Below are 25,781 nucleotides of genomic sequence, written 5' to 3'. Positions count from 1 at the left end.
ACAAAAGTAGTATTTGTTTCACTTAAAAGCAAAATTTGTCTTTTTGTTCGGGTGAAATTAGATCAAGTAAATTAGAGAATAAAAGCAGTTGGGGCAGGTGGTGAGGAAGGTCTTATTTAAAAAGGTAGAGATGAATTTTTTGAAAAATTATAACATACTCAAATCCAAGAGTAGAGTAACTCATATTCAAGATTTAAATTGAGAAAGCAGTTGGTGTAATTAGAGAACTTGTACAATTCAATGTCAAAAGATTGTGGTGGAATTAATAAGTATTTTTTCATCCGCAATAGAGATTCATCTCACTATTCTATAGTAGCATAAAACAAATTAAGCAAAAATAAAAAATATATATATAAATCATACTAGTAAAAAGATATTAATCAAGTTGGGACTTAAGAATAGAGTTTATTATAAGATTAGTATCTAACAAGAGAAATCTAAATCATACGACAGGAAGATATCCAATACTTTGTGCCTTGCTACTCAAGATTGCTAGATTGCTTAGTGGCTTGTGCTATTGTAGATGTTGAAACTAATTTAGGTCTAATATGATAAGTTATTTGTTAGAGTATATCAACTTAATTCGATAATGTGGATATATTTTACATTATCAATGCGCATATATCATGAGCGATTAACAAATTCCTATTATTTTCAATATTTATTCCCTTATAAGTTTATGACACAACCGACAATCTAAAGATAAAATAGAACCTCAAACAAAAATAGATTACATTGATCTCACTTGTAGTTTTCTCTCTCCCCCCAACAAAAATCTGCGGCAACCAAAGAAACAATGCTCAATTTGTGACCCTTAATTTGAAAATTAAAAAGTATGACGAATCAAATATACATTTTATGTTCTTAATTCTTAATAGTGATAAGGTGATAATGCCTAAAGTTGCTTTATCAATAATTTTCAGATTGATTACTTATGTCATTTTGAAACTGAAAGAGATTAAGAACCGGATTATGTTAAAACAAAAGGCACAAAGAAAAGATTAATATTTCCTTTATTCCGTTTTCTTCCATTTAAAGCATAGGTGATTAAAACTCATAATCTACATATCAAATAAGAAAATTTGTTAAATTTGTATAAATATCTAATACGGGTAAGTTTTTACCGATCATGTCATTTGTCGGTTATTTGAGATAGGATGTAAACTTCTCTGCTTTACTTTTGTTCTTCTTTAACCTCAAGGGGTATAAGAAAATTTTCTAAAAAGCCTTATGGTTTTTAAAAGTGGAAGAAAATTATAGTAGTAGCAGTAAAGAGAAATTGGCCAAAAAGAAAAGTTGAAAAAAGTGAAAATAATATTTTATTGAATGTGAGTTAGAATGATGACACGTAGCTAGAAATTGCACGGGGCGTCCTATTTGGTCACCCCCATTTAACATATACCCATATTTTTAAAATTATTTAACATATACCCTAATTTTAACAAATTCAGACGTCTTCTCTTCTTCCTCCTGACCTATGCGTTCCTTTCTTCCTCCTCTTATTTTCTGATGAGGCTGAGGGCAGTTCTGTTTAGGATCTGACCATACCCATTATTGTTTTTTCCCAGTTTAGGATCTTGAGAGTTCACGCTGAACTGTATCTCTTAGTTCATGGCAAAATGCAAGAATAAAACTGTCATCCTCGCTCTCCGAATTTACGTTTCTTGGTAAAAATGATAGCTCGCCTCCATATCTTTTATCTCCATACATATATTTCTGAACTTTCCTTGTTGATAAGTCCATTTTTGCAAATCATGAACCTTTTGGCCATGGCTCTGCAATTGCAAAATAAGCATATTGTGTTTTTCAACCAAGTTTATTCCCGTTAACCATTCGAGCTTCCAAATTAACTTGTTCTGATGATGAAATTATAGCTTGTTTTGTCGATTCGCCTATCTTCTAATTGAGCCTTATTTTGAAGTTTTGCTTTGATAAGGCTACACTTCAGGCAAAAAATTCTGAAGTTCAAACTTCAGACATACACAATTGAACTGAAGTTTGCCCTTGCTTATGAACTGAAGTTTGTGTGATTGCCTTTGCAAGTCAGGCCAAACTTCACGCAAAAATATCTGAAGTTTTGTTTTGATAAGGCTACACTTCAGGCAAAAAATTCTGAAGTTTTGCTTTGATAAGGCTACACTTCAGGCAAAAAATTCTGAAGTTCAAACTTCAGATATACACAATTGAACTGAAGTTTGCCCTTGCTTATGAACTGAAGTTTGTGTGATTGCCTTTGCAAGTCAGGCCAAACTTCAGGCAAAAATATCTGAAGTTTTACTTTGATAAGGCTACGCTTCAGGCAAAAAATTTTAAAGTTTAAATTTTAGACATACACAATTGAACTGAAGTTTGCCCTTGTTTATGAGCTGAAATTTGCATGATTGCCTTTGCAAGTCAGGCCAAACTTCAGGCAAAAATATCTGAAGTTTTGCGTTGATAAGGCTACACTTCAGGCAAAAAATTATGAAGTTCAAACTTCAGATATACACAATTAAACTGAAGTTTGCCCTTGCTTATGAACTGAAATTTATGTGATTGCCTTTGCAAGTCAGGCCAAACTTCAGGCAAAAATATCTGAAGTTTTGCTTTGATAAGGCTACACTTAAGGCAAAAAATTCTGAAGTTCAAACTTCAGACATAAATTTTTGCTACTTCAAGCCCGTATATCTGAAGTTACCCGAAAAATGGGTACGCTTGTAATTATTTTTGCAAAGCGGATATAAGTTAAATGGTGAACTAAAACATGGGTATAGATGCAAATGACCCGTAGCTATATGGTCAAACGAAACGGATGTGGGCCATAGCTCGTGGCCCAATATTGCCAATTCAAATCCCAAAAACTAATCATTACCAGAAAACATATGAATGACATCTCATTTTCTTCTACGGAATTGGTGAACAAAAAGACAAATTTTGCTTTAAGTGAAACAAATACTACTTATTTATAATGCAAGAGACAAGAAAAATAAGGAGAGAAGTGAAGGATAGATAGCGCATGTCATTGATGCGCTATGTAGTCAATACATTATAACTGCAAATACTGAGTATAGAGCATATATTACATGCGATATATCTTAACGGACAAATGTGTCGTTAAGGTATAGCGCGGTAAATAACCGCGCTATATATAAAATGGTAGTCACTTATGTTTTTCACCTATTTTCGTCGTTTGAGTCCAAAAAGACCACACTTTGGTTCCGGACTCAAAAAATACCGACTCAACTCTTGCTACAAAGGCCACCGAAGTTAGAATTAACACCAGGAATGAGATCAATAATAACCCACACACATCTTCTGCCTCAAATATCATCCCGACTCAACCAAAAATCTCCTCGAATTTCAATCGGCTACCTCGTCGGAATGACCAGCAGTCCGATAATAGTATTTCTATACATCAGACACCTCATCAACACACTAATACACATCCAAATGGGACTACACCGGCCAAAAATATTTTACATACCAACATGCAAGCAGAAAAAATCCCACTTCTAGGAAACAGAGTGCAAGACTCCTCAGGTAACAAAAGAGGTAAACAGAGTTTCTCGAAACCGTCATTTGTTGAAACGGTTCAGTTGAAACTTCCATCTTTAAACAATGAGACCGACCAATCGAAATTTGTACTCATATGGGAAACCAACAGTTTTCTTTTCTGCAGAGGATTACTTCGTCAATCTAGCAAAAGAATGTAAATTCGCGCTTATAGGTAAGTTCTACAGAGGGAAACCGACAATGGAGGAGATTAGGAAGGTTTTCATTCGTTAATTCCAATTAACCGGCTCAGTTAAGATTGCGTATTTTGATCCTAAGCATGTCTATATCGATCTGTCAAATGAAGTCGACTATAATCACATCCGTTTTAAGGAATATGTTGATATTGGTGACGCACTAATAAAAATCATGAAATGGACTGTAGACTTTAAGCCTGAGGAAAAAACCTCCATTGTCCTAATTTTGATTCTACTCCATCAACTGCCTTGGCACCTTTTCAATTGGCAAGTTGTTTCAAAAATGGTTAGTGAGGTTGGAGTTGTGGTGGCCCCTGACCAAGTTACATACTCTAAACCCATGGGAAATATGGCCAAAGTAAAGGTCGAAATTGAATTGTTAAAAACAAAACTAGATCAAATATGGCTTGGTTTCAAAAGACTGTATGGTTCAGATGATGGCAAATAGTTGGATATTGAATATGAAAAAGTTCCAAGCTATTGCTTATATTGCAAAATGCAGGGACATCTTGAAAGTCAATGTAGGAACAAGATAAGAGATGAGAGGATCAAAGCTCAAAGAGAGGAACAATCCAAAAAAGAGAAGGACAAGGTAAGCGAGAAGATGTATGAAACGGAGAACAAAGATAAAGATGGGTTCCAGACTGTGAATAAAAGAGGATCAAAGCCCAGAACAATACCACTAAACAATCAACGCAACAAAGAAGAGCTTCAAAATAAGCAGACTCAAAATGCAACAAAATCCAAAGGAAAACATGTCGAGCAAATACAATACAGAGGAGGTAAGAAGGGTAATAGTGCACAAGTGTATGTGTAGAAAATCAAAATTCCAGGAGAAATAAAGGGATCACTATTATTGAACCTACCACTGTCCACCAATTGCCAATGATTAAGGAGACTCCTGGTAAAGAAAAAGGTAAAATAGATGATATCAATCAAGAGGTCCAAGGGGAGCATGGTGAGGGCAACAAGATTAATACTACAGACGTTCATCCCTAAAGAAATAAAAGGTGTAAGAAGAAGAAACAAGGTAATAAAAATAAAAATGATGATAACTTAGAGCAAGAAGCTGACAACTCTCATCCTAATACCTATGGGATTCAAGGTATTAGGAGTGATACAAATGAAGGTCTGAAGCAAGTGGGAAAGGTGAAAGCAACAAATCAAAAGGAGGTCCCAATAGTCAATTGTATAAGTGTGGATAATCATACAGACACACAACCACATAGTAATGAAGCAGTCCATGACATTGATCTTGTAGAGGTCCACAACAATTACTTGAAACTCATCAGTGGCACAAGTTTAAAGGAGGAGCAAGATAGACACTTCACACATGGAATTAAATATGGGAAACAATCGGACTCATCTGGAGAAGAGGGGGAGGAAAGTAGCTTAGAAGACATGGATTATGTTGATGAGGAAAATTCTGAAGATAGTGAGGAGTATGCAAGTGTTGATAGTTAAGAGTTGCATAGTGATGGTCAAGCTTATTTGGTGAATGAGTCTACTGGAACCAACAATGATAACCATGCAGAAATTTTAGTTGATACATTTTGTCCTCGGGCATAAGTGGATATTGTTGTTACCTCGAAACTTGACAGCATCATCAAAAATGCTAATCTCTCGCCTAGAGGTAAAGGAAAAGGCAGGGGAAGAGGCAACAACAGGGGTGGCAGACAATCAACAAGAGGAAGGGGTGGTAGACACTCTACACAACAGCTTGGGAGAAACTCACATGAACTTCATCTTTCCAACTAATTTAATGATTAAGTCTCTATTTTGGAATATCATGGGCATTAGTTCTAATGGTGCTCTTGAGAGACTTAAATAATTGATTAGATCATAACATTTTTCATTTGTAGATCTTTGTGGACCTTTCCACAAGGCTGACAATTTGGATAAATACAAAATAAAATTAGGTTTCTCAAATGCATACTCTAATAGTAATAGTCAGATCAGGATTTTTTGGGATGACATACTAGATTGCAGAATTGTTTAGGAGAGTGAACAGCATATTACATGTATGATCAAATGGAATGAGACAACAGTTCTGATGTCTTTTGTGTATGCTAAATGTAAAGGTGAATTGAGAGAAGAATTGTGGGAGTCCCTTATGGATATTGCTTGTAACGACCCGACCGGTCATTTTGAGAATTTACGTCCCGTTCGGGGGCTTAAGATCTCTAGAAACTTTGCATTATGTTTTATGACGTGCGTGCGTGGTCGAGTTCGGATTTCGGATTTCGGATGATTCGGGATCAATTTGGGAGAAGGAATCTTGTTTTAGAAGCTTAAGGGGTAAGAGTTGACCGGAGTTTTGACTTTTATGTAGACGACTTATAAATAGAGTTTTGATGATTTCAATAGCTTCATATGGTGATTTTAGACTTAGGCGTGCGTCCATATTTGGATTTGGAGGTCCATAGAGTAAATTGGAGTATTTTGGCAAAAATTGGAAGGTTAAAGTTTTGGAAGATTGTGAGTTTTGACCGGGAGTTGACTTTAGTGATATCGGGGTCAGAGTGCGATTCTAAGAGTTGAATTAGCTTTGTTATGTAATTTGGAACTTGCACGCAAAATTTGATGTCATTCCGGGTTGATTTAATATGTTTCGGTACGAGTTCTGGAAGTTGGAAGATTTGGAATTTCATAAGTTCAATTCGAGGTGAGATTTGTAGTTCTGGAATTGTTTGATGTGATTTGAGGCCTCGAGTAGGTCCGTATTATTTTATGTAACTTGTTGGTATGCTTGGACAGGGTCCCGGGGGCCCTGGGTGTGTTTCGGACAAGCTTCAAATGATTTTCATGTTTTGGGACAGGTATGGTTCTGGTGCTTCGCACCTAGGACATTTTGGAGCGCAAGTGCGGCTCCGCTTTTGTGATTATAGAGGCCTGGGAGTAATCTCGCTTCTACGGAGATTGGCACGTAGGTGCGATGGCCGCTTTTGCGGCCCAGTGACCGCATATGCGAAGTTGTTCGCTTTTGGGGCTCGTTTGGCGCTTCTGCGATGTCGCGGGTGCGATTGTGTTTCCGCAGATGTGCATCCTGGCCTGGTAAGTTGTGTTCGCAGACGCGAACTTTTGCTCGTAAATTCGAGGCCACATATGCGGATTTTCTGTTCGCAAATGCGAAAGTCCTGGGCAGAATCACATATATGTCGAGGGTTTGATATTTTGAACATATTTTAAGTTAGAGACCTCGGTTTTAGGAGATTTTTTGTGGGGTTTTCAAGAAATTCATTGGGCTAAGTGTTCTCTAACCGAATCTTATTATATTTCATGAACCCATTGCTATTCACATCATTTAATTAGTGAATTAAGATAGAAATTTAGGGAACATTTGTAAAAATCTTTCAGAACTTAAAATGATGATTTGAAGGATGAATTGATGTTGGAAATTGATAATTTTGGCATGGTTGAACTCGTTATCGAATGGGTATTTGTATTTTATGAATTTTGTTTGATTTTGAGGTGCGGGCCCGGAGGTTGACTTTTGGGTTGACTTTTTAGTTTTTGTTAAAGATTGAAGCTTTATTATCCGAAATTGTTTTCTATGAGTTTTATTTATGATTTGAAGTTATTTTGGCTATATTTGAGTCATACAGAGGTTGTTTCACTCGAGAAGGTCATTTTAGAGTATCAGTCTAGCTTCTTTGAGGTAAGTATCTTGCCTAACTTTGTGTGAAGGGAAACTACCCCTTAGGATTTTAGTCATTTGTGCTAATTGTGTCTTGTGAAGGCCGTGTACGCGAGATGACGAGTACGTGCTCGGGCTTATTTGTGAAAATTTGACCGTTTAAGCCTCTTAGGTTGTTAAGTTCATTATATATGAAGTTGTTTGGTCATGTTAAATCCCCCATTTACTAAATTCACCCTTACATATCTTATTTAGAATTTATTGCTTCATGTTCTACCCCTTATTTCTGATTAAACTCTTATGTGCCTTACTAAAGTTGTTGCCTCTTTTATTGCCATGCTATCCTTTCCGTAATTGCTTATCCTTAATTGAAATTATTATTTTCTTTTCCGTAATTGCTTATCCTTAATTGAATTATTGTATCTCTTCCATAATTGCTCAACCCTAAATGAAGTTTTGTTATCCCTTATCATTGTTGACTTATCCTTATTTGGAATCATTGATTCATGTTATCTCTCTTATCGTCGAATTGTACTTTTGTGAAATCATTTCTACACATTATCTCTTCCTTGTTGAGTTATTATTGTTGAGACCATTATTCCCTATTGTGTCTTTCTTTATGAGCTCGTTCTACTGTTTCTTTGTGTTCTGAAGTTCTTGAGTTGATTTACTTGTTGTATTCTCGTGTTATTGTTGTTGTTGTTGTATTCAGTGTTGTTGAGCCGAGAGCTATGCGTAGTTGTGGTACTGAAACTGTTTTGAGGAAATGTTGTGTCATATGGGAACATATTATGCAAGTCATTTTATTGAGTTATGTTTTGGAACACGTGTTATTGTTGAGAGGATATTTTGGGTGTTTGCACGAGGTTTCTGCCGTGCTGTTATTACTATTGCTACACATGCGGTGGTATAAGGTCTGGGTGTTGAAACGCATGTGGTGAGATAAGATGAGCTTGATACGTGTGGCTAGTAGGGGAACTACTAGAAACCATGCGGTGTGATAAGGTCGGCTAAAATGCGGAATGTTATTTCGGGAAAATTAATTTTCAAAACTAAATATAAAGGCTCTTGTGGTGATATAAAGAAAGATTGTGATTCATTTTATGATTTGAGACTACGAGGCAGTACCTCGGTAGTGATTCTTGTTGACATTTTCCCATTCTCTTGTACTTGTCTTTGATTGTTGTTTCCCTAGCATACTATTAATTGTCTTTCTCCGTGTTTTATTATTTGCTTAGTTCTGTGTAGCTAACGTTGTTGTACTATTCGTTGTTTCAATTTCATTGCCGTATTTATTACACTGTACATTTTGTGGTGAACGTTTCTTATGTGCCATTTGTTGTCCGTGCTGTCATGAGTCATTCTTATTGTTGACATGTGAGTGGTCCGTACAGATATTAGATATTGTCACATTCTTGGCATGTGAGTCGCCCGTGCAGTTATAAGTTGTAATGTGGGCACAAGGTGCCAAGTGATTAGTGTTCATGAATTGGGACCCGTTATTTGTGATTTGAGGTTTGGTACCTCGTGAAAATTCTTGGAAAAACCTAGTGTGAAAGCGGTTATTCTTATTGAGTTGTTACTTGTTTTCCTTTATTTGGTGTCACCCAGCTTTAAACTGTGTTCAGCTCACTCAACATTGTTATTACCTGTTTGTTCCCTATTGTTAATTGTTGCTTTTAGCTTCCAATTACAAGCATTGTATTATTATTGTCATCATGCCTAGCTTTATAGAGACATTGTTCCCTGTTAGTTCTACATTTATACTTATTCAGATTGTTTAGTCCAGTGGGTGTCATGACCGTTCCTCGTCACTACTTCACTGAGGTTAGTATTGATACTTACTGGGTACCGTTGTGGTGTACTCATACTATGCTTCTACACATTTTTGTACAGATTCAGGTGCCTCGGATATTGTTGATTATTAGCTAGCTGGTCGAGCATTGCTGTGGAGACTCAAGGTAAACCTGACGTCGCGTTCGCATGGCCTCGGAGTCACCTTATGATATTGTACTCGTACTGTTTAATTAAATTTCGAACAATTGTATTTAGAGATTTTCTAGCAAACTCAGTAGAGCTTATGACTTGTACTACCGGTTTTTGGGTATTGTATTGCACTTAGGATCATTAGTTTTACTATTAAAATTTTAGTTTCATGCTTCGTAGTTGTTATGGTTAAATTATGTCTTTAATTCAGTAAGTATTAGGCTTACTTAGTCTTAGAGACTAGGTTCCTTCACGACATCCTATTGAGGGAAGTTTGGGTCTTGACATTGCTGATAAATATACTTTACCTTGGTTAATTGGTGGGGATTTTAATTGTATTGTGGATCCTACAGAAAAAAAGGAGGGAATCCTTACAGGATGTCAAAGAGTTTACCTTTCTTACAGTGCATTATGAATTGTAAACTCAATGATCCTAGTTATTCTGGATCAATATTCACTTGGTGTAATGGAGAAAAGGATTTGGAAAAGATTGGATAGGGTATTAGTCAACCATGAATGGTTAAACTTGTTTGATTCAACTAGTGTCAATCATTTTATTAGAACCAGATCTGATTATTCTCCCTTACTTATCATTACCAAGGATACTCACAGAGAACCTATTAAGTATTTTAGGTTCTTGGATTTTTTGGCTGAGGATCCAGACTTCAAAACTGTGGTGGAACACGCTTGGAATATGGAGGTTCAGGGAACACCAATGTGGAGGTTTCATTTGAAACTTAAAAATACATGCAAGAAACTATCTGAATGATCCGAGGTCACAATGGGCAATATTTTTGACAAAGTCAAAGAGTTGGAGGACAAAGTGGCTGAAATGGAGAATAACATCTTAGCAGATAACTCTGAGGTGAATAGAGCTGCATTAAATCAGGCTAATGTACTCCTGGTTAGAACCTACAAGAAGGAGGAGTCTTTTTGAAAACAAAAATCTAGAATTAAATGGTTTGTGGAAGGAGAGGTAACCTCAAAATTCTTTCACTCTGTGGTTAAGGGAAGAAAGAAGAGGTTAGCTTTGAAGAAGATGAAAAAAGATACTGATAGATGGGTGGAAAGGGATGATGATATTACTAACGAATCAATCTCTTTCTTTCAGAGACAGTACACTAGGGAGAGATTTCATAGTGATTTCTCACCTCTGAGTTGTATTCCTAAACTAATTGATGAGGAAGAAAATGAGAGGCTAATAGAAATACCTACTATGGAAGAAATAAAGGAGGTGGTGTTCTTAGGGAGTTCTCAAAGTGCTCCAGGGCCTGATGGAGTCTCTGGGAAGTTCTACCATTCTTGTTGGGAGATTAGAAAAGAGGACTTACTACTAATGATTTTTTATTTTTTGCATGTACTGAAATACCTAAGGCACTAACTCATACATGTCTTATCTTGTTACCAAAGGTGGAGTGCCCGCAATCGTTCACAGAGCTTAGACCAATTAGTCTTAGTAATTTTTCATGCAAGATTCTGTCCAAGTTGGTGAATTAGAGACTGAGTCCACTGATGCAGAAGTTAGTGTCTCCTAATCAAACAGGGTTTATCAAGGGTAGATCAATCACGAAAAATATCATGCTTACACAAGATATGGTCCACAATATAGCTAAACCATCTTCAGGTGGGAATGTTATATTAAAGTTGGACATGGCTAAAGTATACGATAAGGTTTTATGGGAGTATTTATGTCAAGTACTCAGGCAGATGGGCTTCTCAGAATCCTGGATTGATATGGTGTGGAGGCTTATGACCAATGCTTGGTATTCAATCAATATAAATGGAGTGTGACATGATTGTTTTAAGTCCAACAAAGGAATCAAGTAGGGTGACCCTCTTTCTCTATCCTTTTTTGTCATTGGTGCAGAATTATTATCCAGACTTATGGATGGCCTTATTGGTTCAAGGTTTATTCCATACTCAATTGATAAGAAGGGGCTTAAAATATCTCATCTATGCTGATGATATAATTTTATTTTCTTCTGCTGATCCAGTATCATTACAACTAATGATATCAAAGTTGGAGTTATATGAAAAGGTGTCTGGTCAAATGGTGAATAAGAGAAAATCTGAATTCTATACGTCATGGCAGGAAGACAATCCTAGAATCTGTGACATCTATAGGATCACTGGTTTTTCATACTGTCAATTTTCTATGCTATATCTGAGATTTCCTATTTATGTAGGTAGGAAGAAGATTGTATACTTTAACAATATGGTGTCTAAAGTTGCTAATAGGATGCAAGGATGGCAGGGTAGATTTTTGAGTTATGGTGGAAAGGCAATCCCTATCAAATCTATGTTGCATGCGTTACCTTTGTATTTATTATCTGTGGTTCATCCTCCTAAAATAGTGTTGAATCAAATTGATAAGAATATTGCCAAAGTTTTTGGGGGGAAGGAAGATAGTAGATACAAAAGACATTGGAAAGCCTGGAGTGGTTTATATTTTCCAGTCCATGAAGGTGGAGCAGATTTCAGATCATTACAAGACACTTGTAGTGCTTTTTCAGCCAAACTCTTGTGGAATTTCAGGACAAAGCATACTCTGTTGAAGGAGTTTTTGGAGTCTAAGTATTGTAAGAGATATCATCCTATTGCCAGGAAGTGGGCATATGGCCAATCGCATACATGGAAGAGGTTAATGGACATCAAAAAGGAGGCAGAACCTACTATTTTCTGGAAAATAGGAAGAAGGGGTGTCCATTTGGTGGGATAATTGGACACGTTTAGGAGCCTTGGCTATTCTGGTTGAAGGTGTTAGGACTTCCAAGAGTACTATGGTGAAAGAGTTCATTCATAATTGAGCATGGAGATTAGACAAATTGTTGGATGTATTACCTCGCAATGTGGTCAATACAATTCAAAAAATTGAAGTAAATGAGTTGAAAGCTCTCTGCCCCTAATGGACACCATAATCTACAAGAATCGTTACATGTAAATCAGCTTGGCAACTTGTAAGAAAGGAAAAATGAGCAACAATGACTAGCAAGAAGATTTGGCTAAAAAACCTCCCCTTTAAAATCTCATTCTTTATGATGAGATTATTATAGGACAGGATCCCAACAAATGATGCTATCAACAAATATGGTGTTATGATTCCTTCAAAATATTGTTATTGTAGTATACATGATGAGGAAACCATTGCACACCTATTTAGCAACAACCAGGTAGCAGAGCAGGTATGGTCATACTTCTGTAGCTCATGTAGCATTACTTTTAACAAGGGTAATTTAAGGCAGACTCTAATGAGCTGGTGGTTAGCTATAGGGAGAAAAAATATTCATTTTGCGCTACTTCAGTATTTACCATCAATAATTTATTGGGAAATTTGGAAGAACAAGTGTACAATTAAGTGAGACAATATGCACATGTCCAGATGGCATATTATTCAGCAAGTAACCAATTGTCTAACTTTGACCCTTAATTGTCAGTTCCCTAATCTCTTACTTTCTCAAGTATGGATTGATAAGTGTAGATCAGTGGAGAGACTACAACAAATTATTTATTCCCAGCCAGCCAGGTGGCAAACATCTGGCATCGGTTGGGTTAAACTAAATGTTGATAGGTGCAAATTCGGGATCTGGTGGGGGTGGAGGCATCATTAGAAATCACCATGGTGATATGGTGTTATCTCTTGTGGAATCTTATGGACATTGTAGAAATAGCATGGCTAAATCTAAGGCAGTTTTGCGGGGTTTTATATTGTACTAGCGGTGATTTAAAAGTGATAGTGGAATCGGACTCTTTGGTGATTGTCAATATGATCAACAAGAAGATGAAACCATCATGGCAAGTCTTTCATTTGGTTGAACAAATCTAGGATATAACAAAAAATGGAGAGTTTACCTTTGTTTATATTTTCAGAAATACTTAGCTAATCCGGGAGAATTCTTAAACAATCATGCTATCTTCAATGAGGCTCTTTCTTTTTCATGTTAGGTTAGAGCTGCATTGAAGTTAGATCAATATGGCCTCCCTAATTTCATTCAGACCAAGAAGAAACCAATTTTCAGTCAATGATGCAATTTCTTGATATTTTAATAGGTTGGGTAACTGGAACATGATTGTATCTAGATCCTTTTTCATTCTCTGGTTTAGTACCTTTGAGCAATTGTACACTAGTTTGGTTGTTGCTAATCTACACTATGTAATCGAGTCTAAGGTTTATGTCTTTCTCCGTGTAATTGTTATTTTTAGAATGCACGGGTTGGAGTCTGGCTAACTCTTCCATCGTGATGATCGACTTTTGATTAAAAAAAACACAAAGCATAGTATAGTTAGGGGTGCTATTGAAAGTGAATTTAACAAGAAGAGCCTTCCTCTAAAATTGAGACTATATTAATCTTCTAATTTGGCTCAACTCCTATACAATATCTCTCCATTTACATTAGTGCATATCTAATTTAATGATATTTGTTCTCTTTCAGATCCAAGGGCCGAAGTTTATTTAGACTAAACTATGATTAAATTAAACATTCTCCTGCTGGGTTAGTATCAAAATTGGAAAGAGAAATCAACTATCCGAAAATCTTGTTGGGAATTTCATTTTGATTGGGAAAATATTTTCTTATCGATGGAAATAATTCTTTGGCGCGAGAATGAGGAAAAATAAAAGATTAAACCATTTACAAACTACTACTAATACAACAACAACAACAACAAATTGCAAGGAGATAAACGAAATTAGTTGATAAGCAAAATATTATTCTGGGTAAAGAGCGATGGCAGCAAAATAGGTTCTTCTTCAATCTCATACCTCTTGTGATTTTTGTAGTGTCAAATTAAACCTCTTGTGATTTTTGTAGTGTCAAATTAAACCTCTTGTGATTTTTGTAGTGTCAAATTGCCCATGTTAAAAAATATTTATGATGTGTTTGACAAAATATCTCAACTGAACTTTTTGAGAATAAAGTAGGAAATCAATGTCTAACAATGTGAGAAATTGTATTCCTTAAACACATATAGTAAATTGAATAATTAAGCTTACAAACTGTTTCACAAAATGTTGATCGAGATTTTAGCTTCCATGAGATTTTAGCAAATTGCTTTACGATTATGAAGAGGATTGTTTGAGTGCGTGGCAGGAAATGCTGGAGTAATATGGCCTTAGGAATAATAATTTATTGAAAAATACGTTTTTTATAAGGGAGAAATGGTCCATGACATATGAAAGAAATACATTCTCGGTAGGTATGTGCAACACACAAGTGAGTGAGAGTTTCAATGGATCTTTAAGGGGATATTTGAAATATAATCTAGATATTGAATAATATTTTAAGAATTTTAAAGATCAGTTAATGATAAGCGTGCCAATGAGAAGAAATTAAATTTTGAGATGACTCAACGAATATCTATTTTAAAGGTTAAATTTCCTTTAATGGTTCATGCTAGGGAAGTATATACACCAACTATATTTGACATGTTTCATATTGAAGGAGAATTATGTATATGTAATGTTAGCACTCATGGAAGTGTTAAGGAGCACGTAATAACTATTAAGCGATCATTAACTGAAGTCTCTGGCAACTGTATACTGTTTGAGTTTATGAGTATACTATGTAGACATGCCTTAAAGATCTTGGACATACTGAATGTAAATGACATTATTCATGAACATTATACACTAAAGAGGTGGACAAAAGATGTTACAAACTTGAATAAGATGGATGTCAGTTTGGTAGCAAAGAAATTTGGAATTTGGGAAGAAAAAAGTTCAATAATTTGGAGATTTTATTCATGAAAGAATAATAAAAATAAAAATCCATGAAAAGGATTTGATCGTTGCTAGTACCTTTATCCCTGTTAGTAAATGATTCTCACATATCTATATTGCTACATTTAAGGAAAGATTTGGCCTAACTATACTGCTACATTTAAGGAAAGGCTAAATTATAGGTGTTAACGATTAATTTTGACTCTCCTTTTAAAAATTAATTAATTTATACTTATTGATTTTCAATAAATATGTTAAAATAGTTTTTAAATAATAATACCTATTACTTTAGTAATTAATGGTGTTGATTAATAATTTAGTGGTTATATAATTATAAATACATTACTCTTATTATTTTGGAAACTATTAAAATAACTATCATATTGATCACATAGGTTTATAATTAGTTTAACAAAGTTACATCTTAATTTTGGTGAAATAGCCCATTATTTAAAAATAAATTCGAAATTAGTGTAGTAAATAGGAAAATAAGATATTTAGTAATTAATTAATTAATTATAGTAATTAGTAGTGTATTTGATTATTATAATTCTTATTGCATCTTATTGGAATTATTTAAGTTTATTTAAATTAATTCTAAAAAGGTTAAAGACTGAAATGGCTACATTTGCAATTGTATAATTAAACATGAAATGGCTATTTGATAAATTAAAATCTATGATGACCTGATAGGTCATCTTGAAATTTAGCCTCTATTTTCGTATTTTGAGACCTCAAATAGCTCTGTTTAGCGTTTCTGGATTTGCGTGCGCAGTCCGTGTCTTATTCTGGAAAATCTTTATGTGAAAACTTGAAGCAAATGTGAATTTTGTCTTTAAAATGACTTAAGTTGACTACGATAAATATTTTGTGTAAACGAATCCGGATCAGTATTTGGAAGGTCCCGTGGGTTCATATCGAGATTTGGGACTTGAGTATATGCCCGGAATTGAATTCGGAAGTCCCTAACTTGTTTTGACTCATTTTGCCGAAAACTAGCATTTTTGAAAGTTGAAGAATTACAAGGTTTGACCGAAAGTTGATTTCTTAGCTAACGGGTTCGGATTTTGTTGTCAAAACTGGTAATAGTTCCGTATTGCTATTTGAAACTTGTTTGCAAAATTTGGTTCAATTCGGAATTCATTTGACATGATTCGTACACTTAAACGTGATTCTAGTGTTCTTGAGTTTCACTTTGGAAGTTCATTCGTTTTGAGGATTGATTCATAGATTTATATATTATTTTGGTGATTTGATTGCGCGAGTAAGTTTGTATGATGCTATTACACTTGTGTGCATATTTGGTTTGGAGCCCGAGGGGCTCGGGTGAATTTCGGACGTATTTTGGATGAGTTTTGCATAGGAGAAGTCTGCTGGTGTAATACCAGTGCTGGTGCTTTGTTGCAGATCTCGCAATTACGAGCCTCGCTTTTGCGAACAACGATTCGCATTTGCGAGCATGGGCTGGGCTGGTTGAGCCTCGCATTTGCGAGAATTTCTTCGTATTTGCGGACACTAGACCTTCACAATTTCGAAGGATGTGGTCGCAATTGCGATCACTGGCTAGTGGGTACTGCTCCTCTTTTGCAAAGTGTTTGGTCGCATTTGCGACGACTGCTCTTCTGAGACAAGGTTCGCATTTGGGACCCCTTTCTCGCATTTGCGATGTTCGTAATTGCGAACAAGACATCGCAATTGCGACATCCGCAACTGAGTAAAAGAGGGGAAAACAGGACTTAGCTCATTTCTCACATTATCTCAAACCTCAATACCCTAGAGGCGATTTTCCAAGAGATTTTTCTTTCTAAATTTATTGGTAAGTGACTTTAACCTATTTCTTTTCAATTACCCATTACATTTCATGAGATTTCAATATTAAATTTAGAATTTTTATGGTAAAAATTAGGGATTTGGATAGAATTGGGTATTTTTATAAAATTGAGCTTTAGACCTCGAATTGGGGTCGGATTTTGAGATAAATCACATAACCGGTCTCGGGGTGAATGGGGTAATCAGGTTTTGGTCCGTATCGCGATTTCGACCAAGTGGGTCTGGGGTTGACGTTTGTTGACTTTTTAAAAAATGATCTAAATTGAACCTCTTTCATTTGTGGGTAGTTTATAAAGATTATTTTGAATCATTTGGTTAATAATTTGCTAGATTTGGTTGGTTAGGAGGCTTGTTCAAAAGGCAAGGCCATGGTTGAGTGATTGCTTGAGTTGTGGAGCGAGGTAAGTGTTGGGTGTAAGCCTGATTTGAGGGAATTAGGAACCCTTGAACTATATCTTATGTGAATTATGTGTGAAACGGCGTATATGCGAGGTGACGAGTATATATACGCCGTCAAAATAATTGTTTCCATATCTTTGTCATACTCCATGAATTATCTCATTCCATGCCTTAACTATTACATGCTTTAAATGCTTTCTATGCCGTAATTTGTTACATGTCATTAATTATTCTTGTATTGAATTGTTCGTTCCTTCCATGATTCCGTGATTAATTGCTACTTGCCTAAATTGTCTTACTTGCACACCTTAATTGTTACGTACTTGGATTGTCTTGTTGCTTTTGGATAATTTGTAGCATTCCTTTGATTAGTACGTGGTTCCTTTATTGCTTTGCTGTCATATTCCTTAATTGTAGAGATTCTTGTAAAATGAGCTATTGAGTTGATTGCTTTTATTAACAATGTTTATGGACCGGGTTACATGCCGCAACGGTTGTGATATTGTGGAATAAGGGAGAATTTTGATATTGATTATAATGATATGGTGGGATTGGGTTGCACGCCGCAATTGTTGTGTACGTAATACTTGATATTGGTAAATTATGACATGGTGAAATAAGGTAGGATTATGACATTGATTATGTTTGATATTGATAAATGATGCTATGGTGAAATAAGGAAGGATTGTGTGTGTACGGTGGGATCGGGTTGTGCACCGCAACGGATTGTGTATGTTGTATTCGTTGTTGTTATTGTGTTGGTTTCCAGCATTTTTACATGAAATTATGAGATCGGTTATTCTGTGTTCTCTGATTGCAAGGATTGAGTTCTTTTTCATAAATTAACTTCCTTACTTTCATTTCCTGTTTTTCTTCCCTGTCATTATTATTATACTACGTACAGGTTATTATAAGCGATCTGCCTTAGGCTCGTCACTACTTCATCGAGGTTAAGCTCGACACTTACAGAGTACATGGGGTCGGTTGTCTCATACTACACTCTGCACTTCTTGTGCAGATTTCAGAGTGGGTCCTAGCGGCGTCCAGTAAATTTGTTCGGATTCTGATCTTGACGGAGACTTGAGGTACAACTGCACAGCATTTGCAGCCTTGAATCCCACCCACTCCTACATTACCTTAGCTGTTTATTTCGATTCAGACAGTTATGCTTTTGTTGAGACTATTATTTGTGGTACTCTAGACGCTCGTATATTCGTGACACCAGTTCTGGAATTGTATTTGGATATCATTGTTTATTCGTTTATTTACTCTATTTTAGTTTATTCAGCTTATTTATTTCATTTAACTTGAAGTGTTAAAAATGGTTAATAACTATATCTAACGTTTGCTTGCCTAGCAAGTGAAATGTTAGGCGCCATAACTGTCCTGAGGGTGAGAATTTTGGGTTGTGACAAGTTGGTATCAGAGCATTAGGTTGCCTATGTTTCACGAGTCATAAGCATGCTTAGTAGAGTCCGGAGGATCGGTAGAGAGGCGTATGTACTTATCTTCTAGAGGCTATGGAGTTTTAAGAAACAAATTTCACTTCTTTCTTTCTCTATCGCGCGATTTCATTCTATCATTGATGATTGAACCATTATATTCTTGTTTTTTCGCAGATGACGAGAACACGCACAACATCCGCAGCCGGACAGGAGCTGGATCCCCATATGGCAGCTACTACCAAGGGCATAGGCCGAGGCCAAGATCGAGCCAGAGGCCGAGACAGAGCTCAGCCTAGAGCTTGAGCAGCATCACCCGCAGTGGAACCTCAGGTTGATAATGAGGATGAGGTCCCAACTCAGACCGTACCCGTCAGACAAGCTCATGTCCCAGAGGGATTCATAGCAACTCCAGTGTTTCAGGACACTCTAATCCGCTTGGTGGGCCTTATGGAGAGTGTGGCCCAGACCGGTGTATTTTTGGTGGCACAACCGTCTCTCAGGCTAGGGGAGGAGCATAGACTCCCTCTACTCACACCTTGTAGTAGGTGGCTCTCCTATATTAGACTCCAGAGGCTCAGCCAATTGGGGTAGTTTAGTCGGTTGTGGCAGCACAAGCCGGGGATAGACCCGCTATGTCTTCTGAGGCCTTGTTGAGACTAGATAAGTTTACCAAGCTCTTCCCTATTCATTTAAGTGGTGCACCTTTTGAGGACCCATAGGATTACTTGGACCATTGCCACGATGTGTTGCGCAACATGGGTATTGTGGAGACCAATGGGGTCGACTTTGTGGTGTTCTAGATGACCGATTCTGCCAAGAGGCGGTGGAGAGACTATATGTTGACTCGACCAGCCAGTTCGCTTGCACTTACTTGGGATCGGTTTTCACATCTATTCCTAGAGAAGTTTATTCCTTTCACCATGAGAGAGGATTACTGTAGGAAATTTGAGCGCCTTCAGCGGGGTGGCATAACCGTCACCTAGTATGAGACTCAATTTGTGGACCTAACTCACCATGCCACTATTTTACTCCATATTGAGAGGGAGAGGGTGAGGAGATTCATTGATGGGCTCACCTTCAGTATCAGGCTACTGATGTCCAAGGAGACTGGAGATGATATTTCTTTCTAGAGGGTCGTAGATATTGCCAGACGGCTCGAGATGATTCATGGTCAGGAGAGGGGGTCGGTGCCTGATAAGAGGCCTTGTCATTCCGGTTGTTTCAGTGGTGCCTCCTTTGGAGGCAGGGGTACTTTTGGTAGAGGCTATCCTCCTATAACATTTCAGTCAGCGCTTCAGGCATCCCACAGTGCTTCGGGTAGTCGTGGTCTTTATGTGTCTCATCCTGGGCAGCCATCCTACAGTGCACCATCAGCTCCTATTAGTGCACCTCCGATCTAAAGCTATCACCATGGTTATTCGACCCGTTCGGGTCAACTTCAGCTTCAGCAGCCATAACAGCAAAATGGGTGTTTTTAGCATGGGGGTATTGGTTATATCAGGAGGTAATGCCCTAGATTGTTGAGCAGCATGCCGCAACAGAGTTCTCGTGCCATAGTTCCGGCACCGGTTGCTTCACCGCCCGCTCATCCAGCTAGAGGCAGGGGTTAGGCTGCTAGAGGTAGAGGTCAGGTCATTGAGGTGGAGGAGAGCCAGCTAGAGGCCGTTCTTGAGACGGAGGTCAGGGTAGTGGGGCCCAACCCCGATTTTATGCATTCCTAACTAGACCTGAGGCCGAGTCATCTGACGTCGTTATCAAAGGTATTGTTCCAGTTTTCTATAGAGATTCTTCAGTTCTATTTGATCTGGGCTCTACTTATTCCTACGTGTCATCCTATTTTACTTCATATCTGGTTATGCCTCATGATTCTTTGAATGCTCATGTGTATGTGTCCACGTCTGTGGGAGATTCCACTGTTGTAGATCGTGTCTATCGCTCGTGTGTGATTACTATTGGGAGTCTTGAGACTAGTGTAGATCTTCTACTTCTTGATATGGTAGACTTTGTTGTTATTTTGGACATGGATTGGTTGTCACCTTATCATGCTATATTAGTTTGTCACGCCAAGACGGTGACCTTAGCCATGCCGGGGTTGCCTCGATTAGAGTGGAGGGGGGACTCTTGGCTATTCTACCAACATGGTTATTTCTTATGTCAAGGCTCGACGTATGGTCGAGAAGGAATATTTGACCTATTTGGCCTATATTCGCGACTCTAGAGCGGAGGTTCCTTCCATGGATTCAGTACCAGTTGTGCGTGAGTTTCCAGAGGTGTTTCCTGCAGATCTGTCGGGGATGTCATCCGACAGAGATATTGACTTCTGTATTGATTTGGCTCCGGGCACTCAGCCCATTTCTATTCCACCATACCGTATGGCCCCGCCGAAGTTGAAGGAATAGAAGGAACAGTTGTAAGATTTTCTTGATAAGGGATTTATTAGACCTAGTGTTTTGCCTTGGGATGCGCCCTTGGTTTTCGTGAAGAAGAAAGATGGTTCGATGAGGATGTGTATAGACTATCAACAGTTAAACAAAGTTACTATCAAGAACAAGTATCCATTGCCGAGGATTGATGACTTATTTGATCAGCTTCAGGGTGCCAAGGTATTTTCAAAGATTGATTTGAGGTCTGGCTACCATTAGTTGAAGATTAGGGCATTGGATGTCCCTAAGACGACTTTTCGAACTCGGTATAGGCATTATGGGTTCCTAGTGATGTTATATGGGTTGACAAATGCCCTAACAACATTTATGAATGTGATGAATCAGGTATTTAAGCCCTATTTGGATTATTTTGTGATCATATTCATTGATGATATCTTGATCTACTCCCGCAGTTGAGAGGAGCACGAGCAGCACGAGCAGCATCTTCGAGTTGTGCTTCAGACTCTGAGAGAAAGTCAATTATATGCCAAGTTTTCAAAGTATGAGTTTTGGTTAGACTCGGTCGCCTTTTTGGGGAATGTGGTATTGGCTGAAGGAATAAAAGTGGATCCTAAGAAGATTGAGGGAGTTCAAAATTGTCCTAGACCTACTTCAGCTGCAGAGATTCGGCGTTTTCTGGGTTTGGCGGGTTATTATTGCTGGTTTCGTGGAGGGGTTTTCATCCATAGCATCCCAATTGACTAGATTGACCCAGAAGAATGCTCCATTCGGGTGGTCAGATGAGTGTGAGTTGAGCTCTTAGAAGCTCAAGACTGCCTTGACTACGATGCCGGTGTTGATGTTGCCCACGGGTTCAGGATCCTACATGGTGTATTGAGATGCATCGCGTATCGGACTCGGTGCAGTATTGATGCAGGATGGCAGGGTGAATGCATACCCGTCGCGGTAGTTAAAGGTTCATGAGAAGAATTACTATGTTCACGACTTAGAGTTGGCAGCCATTGTTCATGCATTGAAGATTTAAAGGCATTACCTCTACGACATGTCGTGTGAGGTATTCACGGATCATCAGAGTCTACAGTATTTGTTCAAGCAAAAGGATCTCAACTTGAGGCGGCGGAGGTGGTTGGAGTTGTTGAAGGACTATGATATCACCATTTTGTATCATCACGGGAAGGCCAATGTGGTGGTCGATGCCTTGAGTAGAAAGGTTGTGAGTATGGGTAGCCTTGTGTATATTCCAGTTAGTGAGAGGCCACTAGCATCAGATGTTGAGGCTTTGGCCAATCAGTTTGTGAGGTTAGATGTTTCAGAGCCCAGTTGTGTTCTAGACTGCATGGTCTCTCGGTCTTCTTTAGATGAGCGCATCAGAGAGCATCAGTATGATGTCCCCTATTTGCTTGTCCTTAAGGACACGGTACAACATGGTAGTGCCAAGCAGGTTACTGTTGGAGATGATGGGGTGTTGCGGATGCAGAGTCAGATTTGTGTGCCCAATGTGGATGGGCTTCGTGAGTTGATTCTTGAGAAGGCTCGCAGTTCGCGGTATTTTATTCATGCGGGTGCCGCCAAGATGTATCAGGATTTACAGCAGCATTATTAGGGAGAAGAATGAAGAAAGATATAGTTGCATATATAGCTCGGTGTTTGAATTGTCAGCAGGTAAAGTACAAACATCAGAAGCCTGGTGGTCTGCTTCAGAGGCTCAAGATCCCTGAGTAGAAGTGGAAGCGTATTACCATGGATTTCGTTATTGGGATCCAACGAAATCAAAAGAAATTTGACGCGATATGGATGATTGTGGATAGGTTGACTAAGTCGGCACATTTCACTCCCGTAGCAGTTACCTATTCTTCAGAGTGGTTGGCTACGATCTATATCCGCGAGATCGTCCGTCTTCATAGTATGCCGGTGTCCATCATTTCTAATCGAGGTACGCAGTTCACCTCGCACTTCTGGAGTGCCGTACAACATGAGTTGGGCAACACGGGTTGAGTTGAGTACAAAATTTTACCCTCATACGGACGAACAGTCCGAGCACACCATTCAGATATTGGAGGATATGGTTTGCGCTTGCGTTACGGATTTTGGGGGCTCTTGGGATCAGTTCTTACCGCTTGCAGAGTTTTGTCTAAAACAAATGCTACTAATCGAGTTTTCATATGGCTCCCTATGAGGCATTATATGGGAGGCGATACCGTTCGCCACTTGGTTGGTTTGAGCCGGAGAGGCTCGGTTGTTTGGTACCGATTTGGTTCAGGACTTCTTGTAAAAGGGCAAGATGATTCATGATCGACTTCGCACAGCTCAGTCTAGACAGAAGAGTTATGCCGATCGTAGAGTTCGTGACATTGCATTCATGGTTGGAGAGACGGTTTTGCTTCGAGTTTCACCCATGAAGGGTGTGATGGGGTTCGAAAAGAAGGGCAAGTTGAGCCCTGTCGCAACCGAATAAATATAGACTTGTAAGAATGAAAATAGATACACATATAAATGTACAAAAAAGTCGTTATGGGTATGGCACAAAAGACAAGGATGCTTTGAATGAGTTAGTGTTGCCCCTACTAGATTTGATTAATTAAGAGACAATAGTTGGCATGTTGGCACGTCCAATTGGGCATAGTCATACTATTGGACTTAATATACCAAGGATATTAAATCGACCTAGGTCGATAGAAAACATGATTTCTCTAAAAATATCATACCAGGTTGGGCTCTATGGAACAAGTGTAGGTTGTCTAGACCAAAGGATCTCCCAAGCGGACAACTTGGGAGTGGAAAGTCTACGACCGTCGGTGCACCGCTGACCTACCTACCCACATAACTTTTCCTTAAAAGGAATTTTGAGAGTGCTCGGTCGTGAAAATACGCAACCGCTACAAGTGTGCTAGTGTAAATAAATTCAAGTGGAGGAAATATGAACAGGATGATAGTTATCAAAGACATAACATATAACAAATATAGTTGAAAACATTAGACATGGAGTCAATTTGAAAGAAAGCGATAAAAGAATGTGTAAATTAAAGAAAGCAATAAATGTAAAGCAAATGCGATCAATAAAATTTAAACAAACAAAAAAGAGAGAATACATGGTTAAAACATGTTAACTAATAAAAGTAAAGAAAATAAGTAGATACGCATTCTAACAAATAACGGAAAGGGAGTAGGATATGCATGAAAAGAAAAATAAAGCTTTTTTTTAATTAAAAAAAACTAAACAAATAGGGGAAGGAGGGACAGGATGTACATAAAAAAAACAAAGCATATTTTAAAGTAAACAAATAATGGAAGGAGGAAGAGGATATGCATAAAATGTAGACAACGAAGGAAAAGAGGATGTGCACGAAAGTAAAATAAATAATCATTGAAATGTAAAAAAATAAGGGAAAGAGGAAGAGGATTTACATGAAGAGTAAATTAAAATATAATTAAAAAGTAAACAAAAACAAAAAGATATATATGAAAGTAAGTAGAAATAAAAATATTATATGAATTAAAAAAATTATGAATTTTTTTTTACAAAAATTTACTTAAAGACATTTATGAAAAATAAACAACCGAGGGAATGAAGAGGGGGTATACAAAGAAAGCCACAAACAAGACATTAAAATTATAAGACGCGTATAAAGGTAAACAAATAAAATAATAAAGTAAATCAAACGAAAGGAAATAAAAATTTGATCTAAAAAGAAAAGAAACCACACAAAAATCCCACATAGAAATAAAATCCGTTATGGTAAGGACCTAAGTATCTCCAGCTGAGTCGCCATGTTGTTGCTCCCTATTTTCTCGCGAAAGCGGATTTCGACGTGTGACAACTCTTTTAAATGAGTATTAAAAGAGAAGAGTCGCCACCTAACGATTTTTAAGGTGCATTTGGGCACCTATTTGCAAAACTCTGCTTTAACTAGTCAATATCACCAAAGATCGGATAAGGGCTCAAATTACCTTAAAGAGAAGGTGTTAGGCACTCTTCGAGGTCTACAACTGTGGTTCCCGACCGAATTTTAAAGCTGCATGGGACTATTGGTTTAAACTAGGTTTTAGATTGCTAAGTTGTGAATTAATCCTAAGTGGTCAAGCATGTACATCAATTAAAAGTAATTAATTAAAACTAGTCATGGAAAAATTGTAAGAATTATAAATCATAAAAAAATAACTTAATTACATGATCTTGATTAGTTAATTACTTTAGGTTAATTTTGTTAAACTTCGAATATTGTTTGCTTTGCAGTAATTTTTGATCTGTTTAAGTTTCTTGTTATAGTTGTTTGTAAATACTAGAAGTTCAAGGGGGCTAAGAGAACATGAAAACTTAGGAAATCTTAGTTAGTTATTTAGAAAGCTTCTAGGAGGACTAAATTGCAAAGAAAGAAAATAAATGGCCAGGTGTTAGGGACTAAAGAGTAAAAAACAGAAATAAAAAGGGTTGAAAAGAAAAGATGTAACAGAAAAGATGCTGAAAGTTTTCTATAAAAATAGTACATTCCTTTATTCTGGATAGACACTCATTCAGATTTTCAATTTCTCTCATTTGCATACCTAACACAAAGCTTTTGATTCCTCTCTCTGAATTAAAATCTGAGATCTGAAACAAACAGAAGAAAAACAAAAACTGAAAGGCTGGTTCTTATTTCTACTACACTGTTTCAATCA

The 25,781-nt window shown here is 37.4% G+C and overlaps 1 protein-coding gene across 1 annotated transcript; it reads left to right on the top strand.

The window, feature by feature from the left end:
- The first annotated feature begins 10,132 nt into the window (after nucleotides 1-10,132).
- Nucleotides 10,133-12,070, top strand: LOC142175271 (uncharacterized). The gene is made up of 4 exons (XM_075241856.1): nucleotides 10,133-10,255; nucleotides 10,361-10,630; nucleotides 10,849-11,022; nucleotides 11,219-12,070. The coding sequence occupies exons 1-4, from the start codon at nucleotides 10,133-10,135 to the stop codon at nucleotides 12,068-12,070; spliced, it is 1,419 nt and encodes a 472-aa protein (XP_075097957.1).
- Nucleotides 12,071-25,781: the final 13,711 nt, after the last annotated feature.

The sequence above is a fragment of the Nicotiana tabacum genome, chromosome 21 (assembly GCF_000715075.1).
Source record: "Nicotiana tabacum cultivar K326 chromosome 21, ASM71507v2, whole genome shotgun sequence".
Classification (NCBI taxonomy): domain Eukaryota; kingdom Viridiplantae; phylum Streptophyta; class Magnoliopsida; order Solanales; family Solanaceae; genus Nicotiana; species Nicotiana tabacum.
This window is presented reverse-complemented; position numbering and strand designations above follow the sequence as displayed.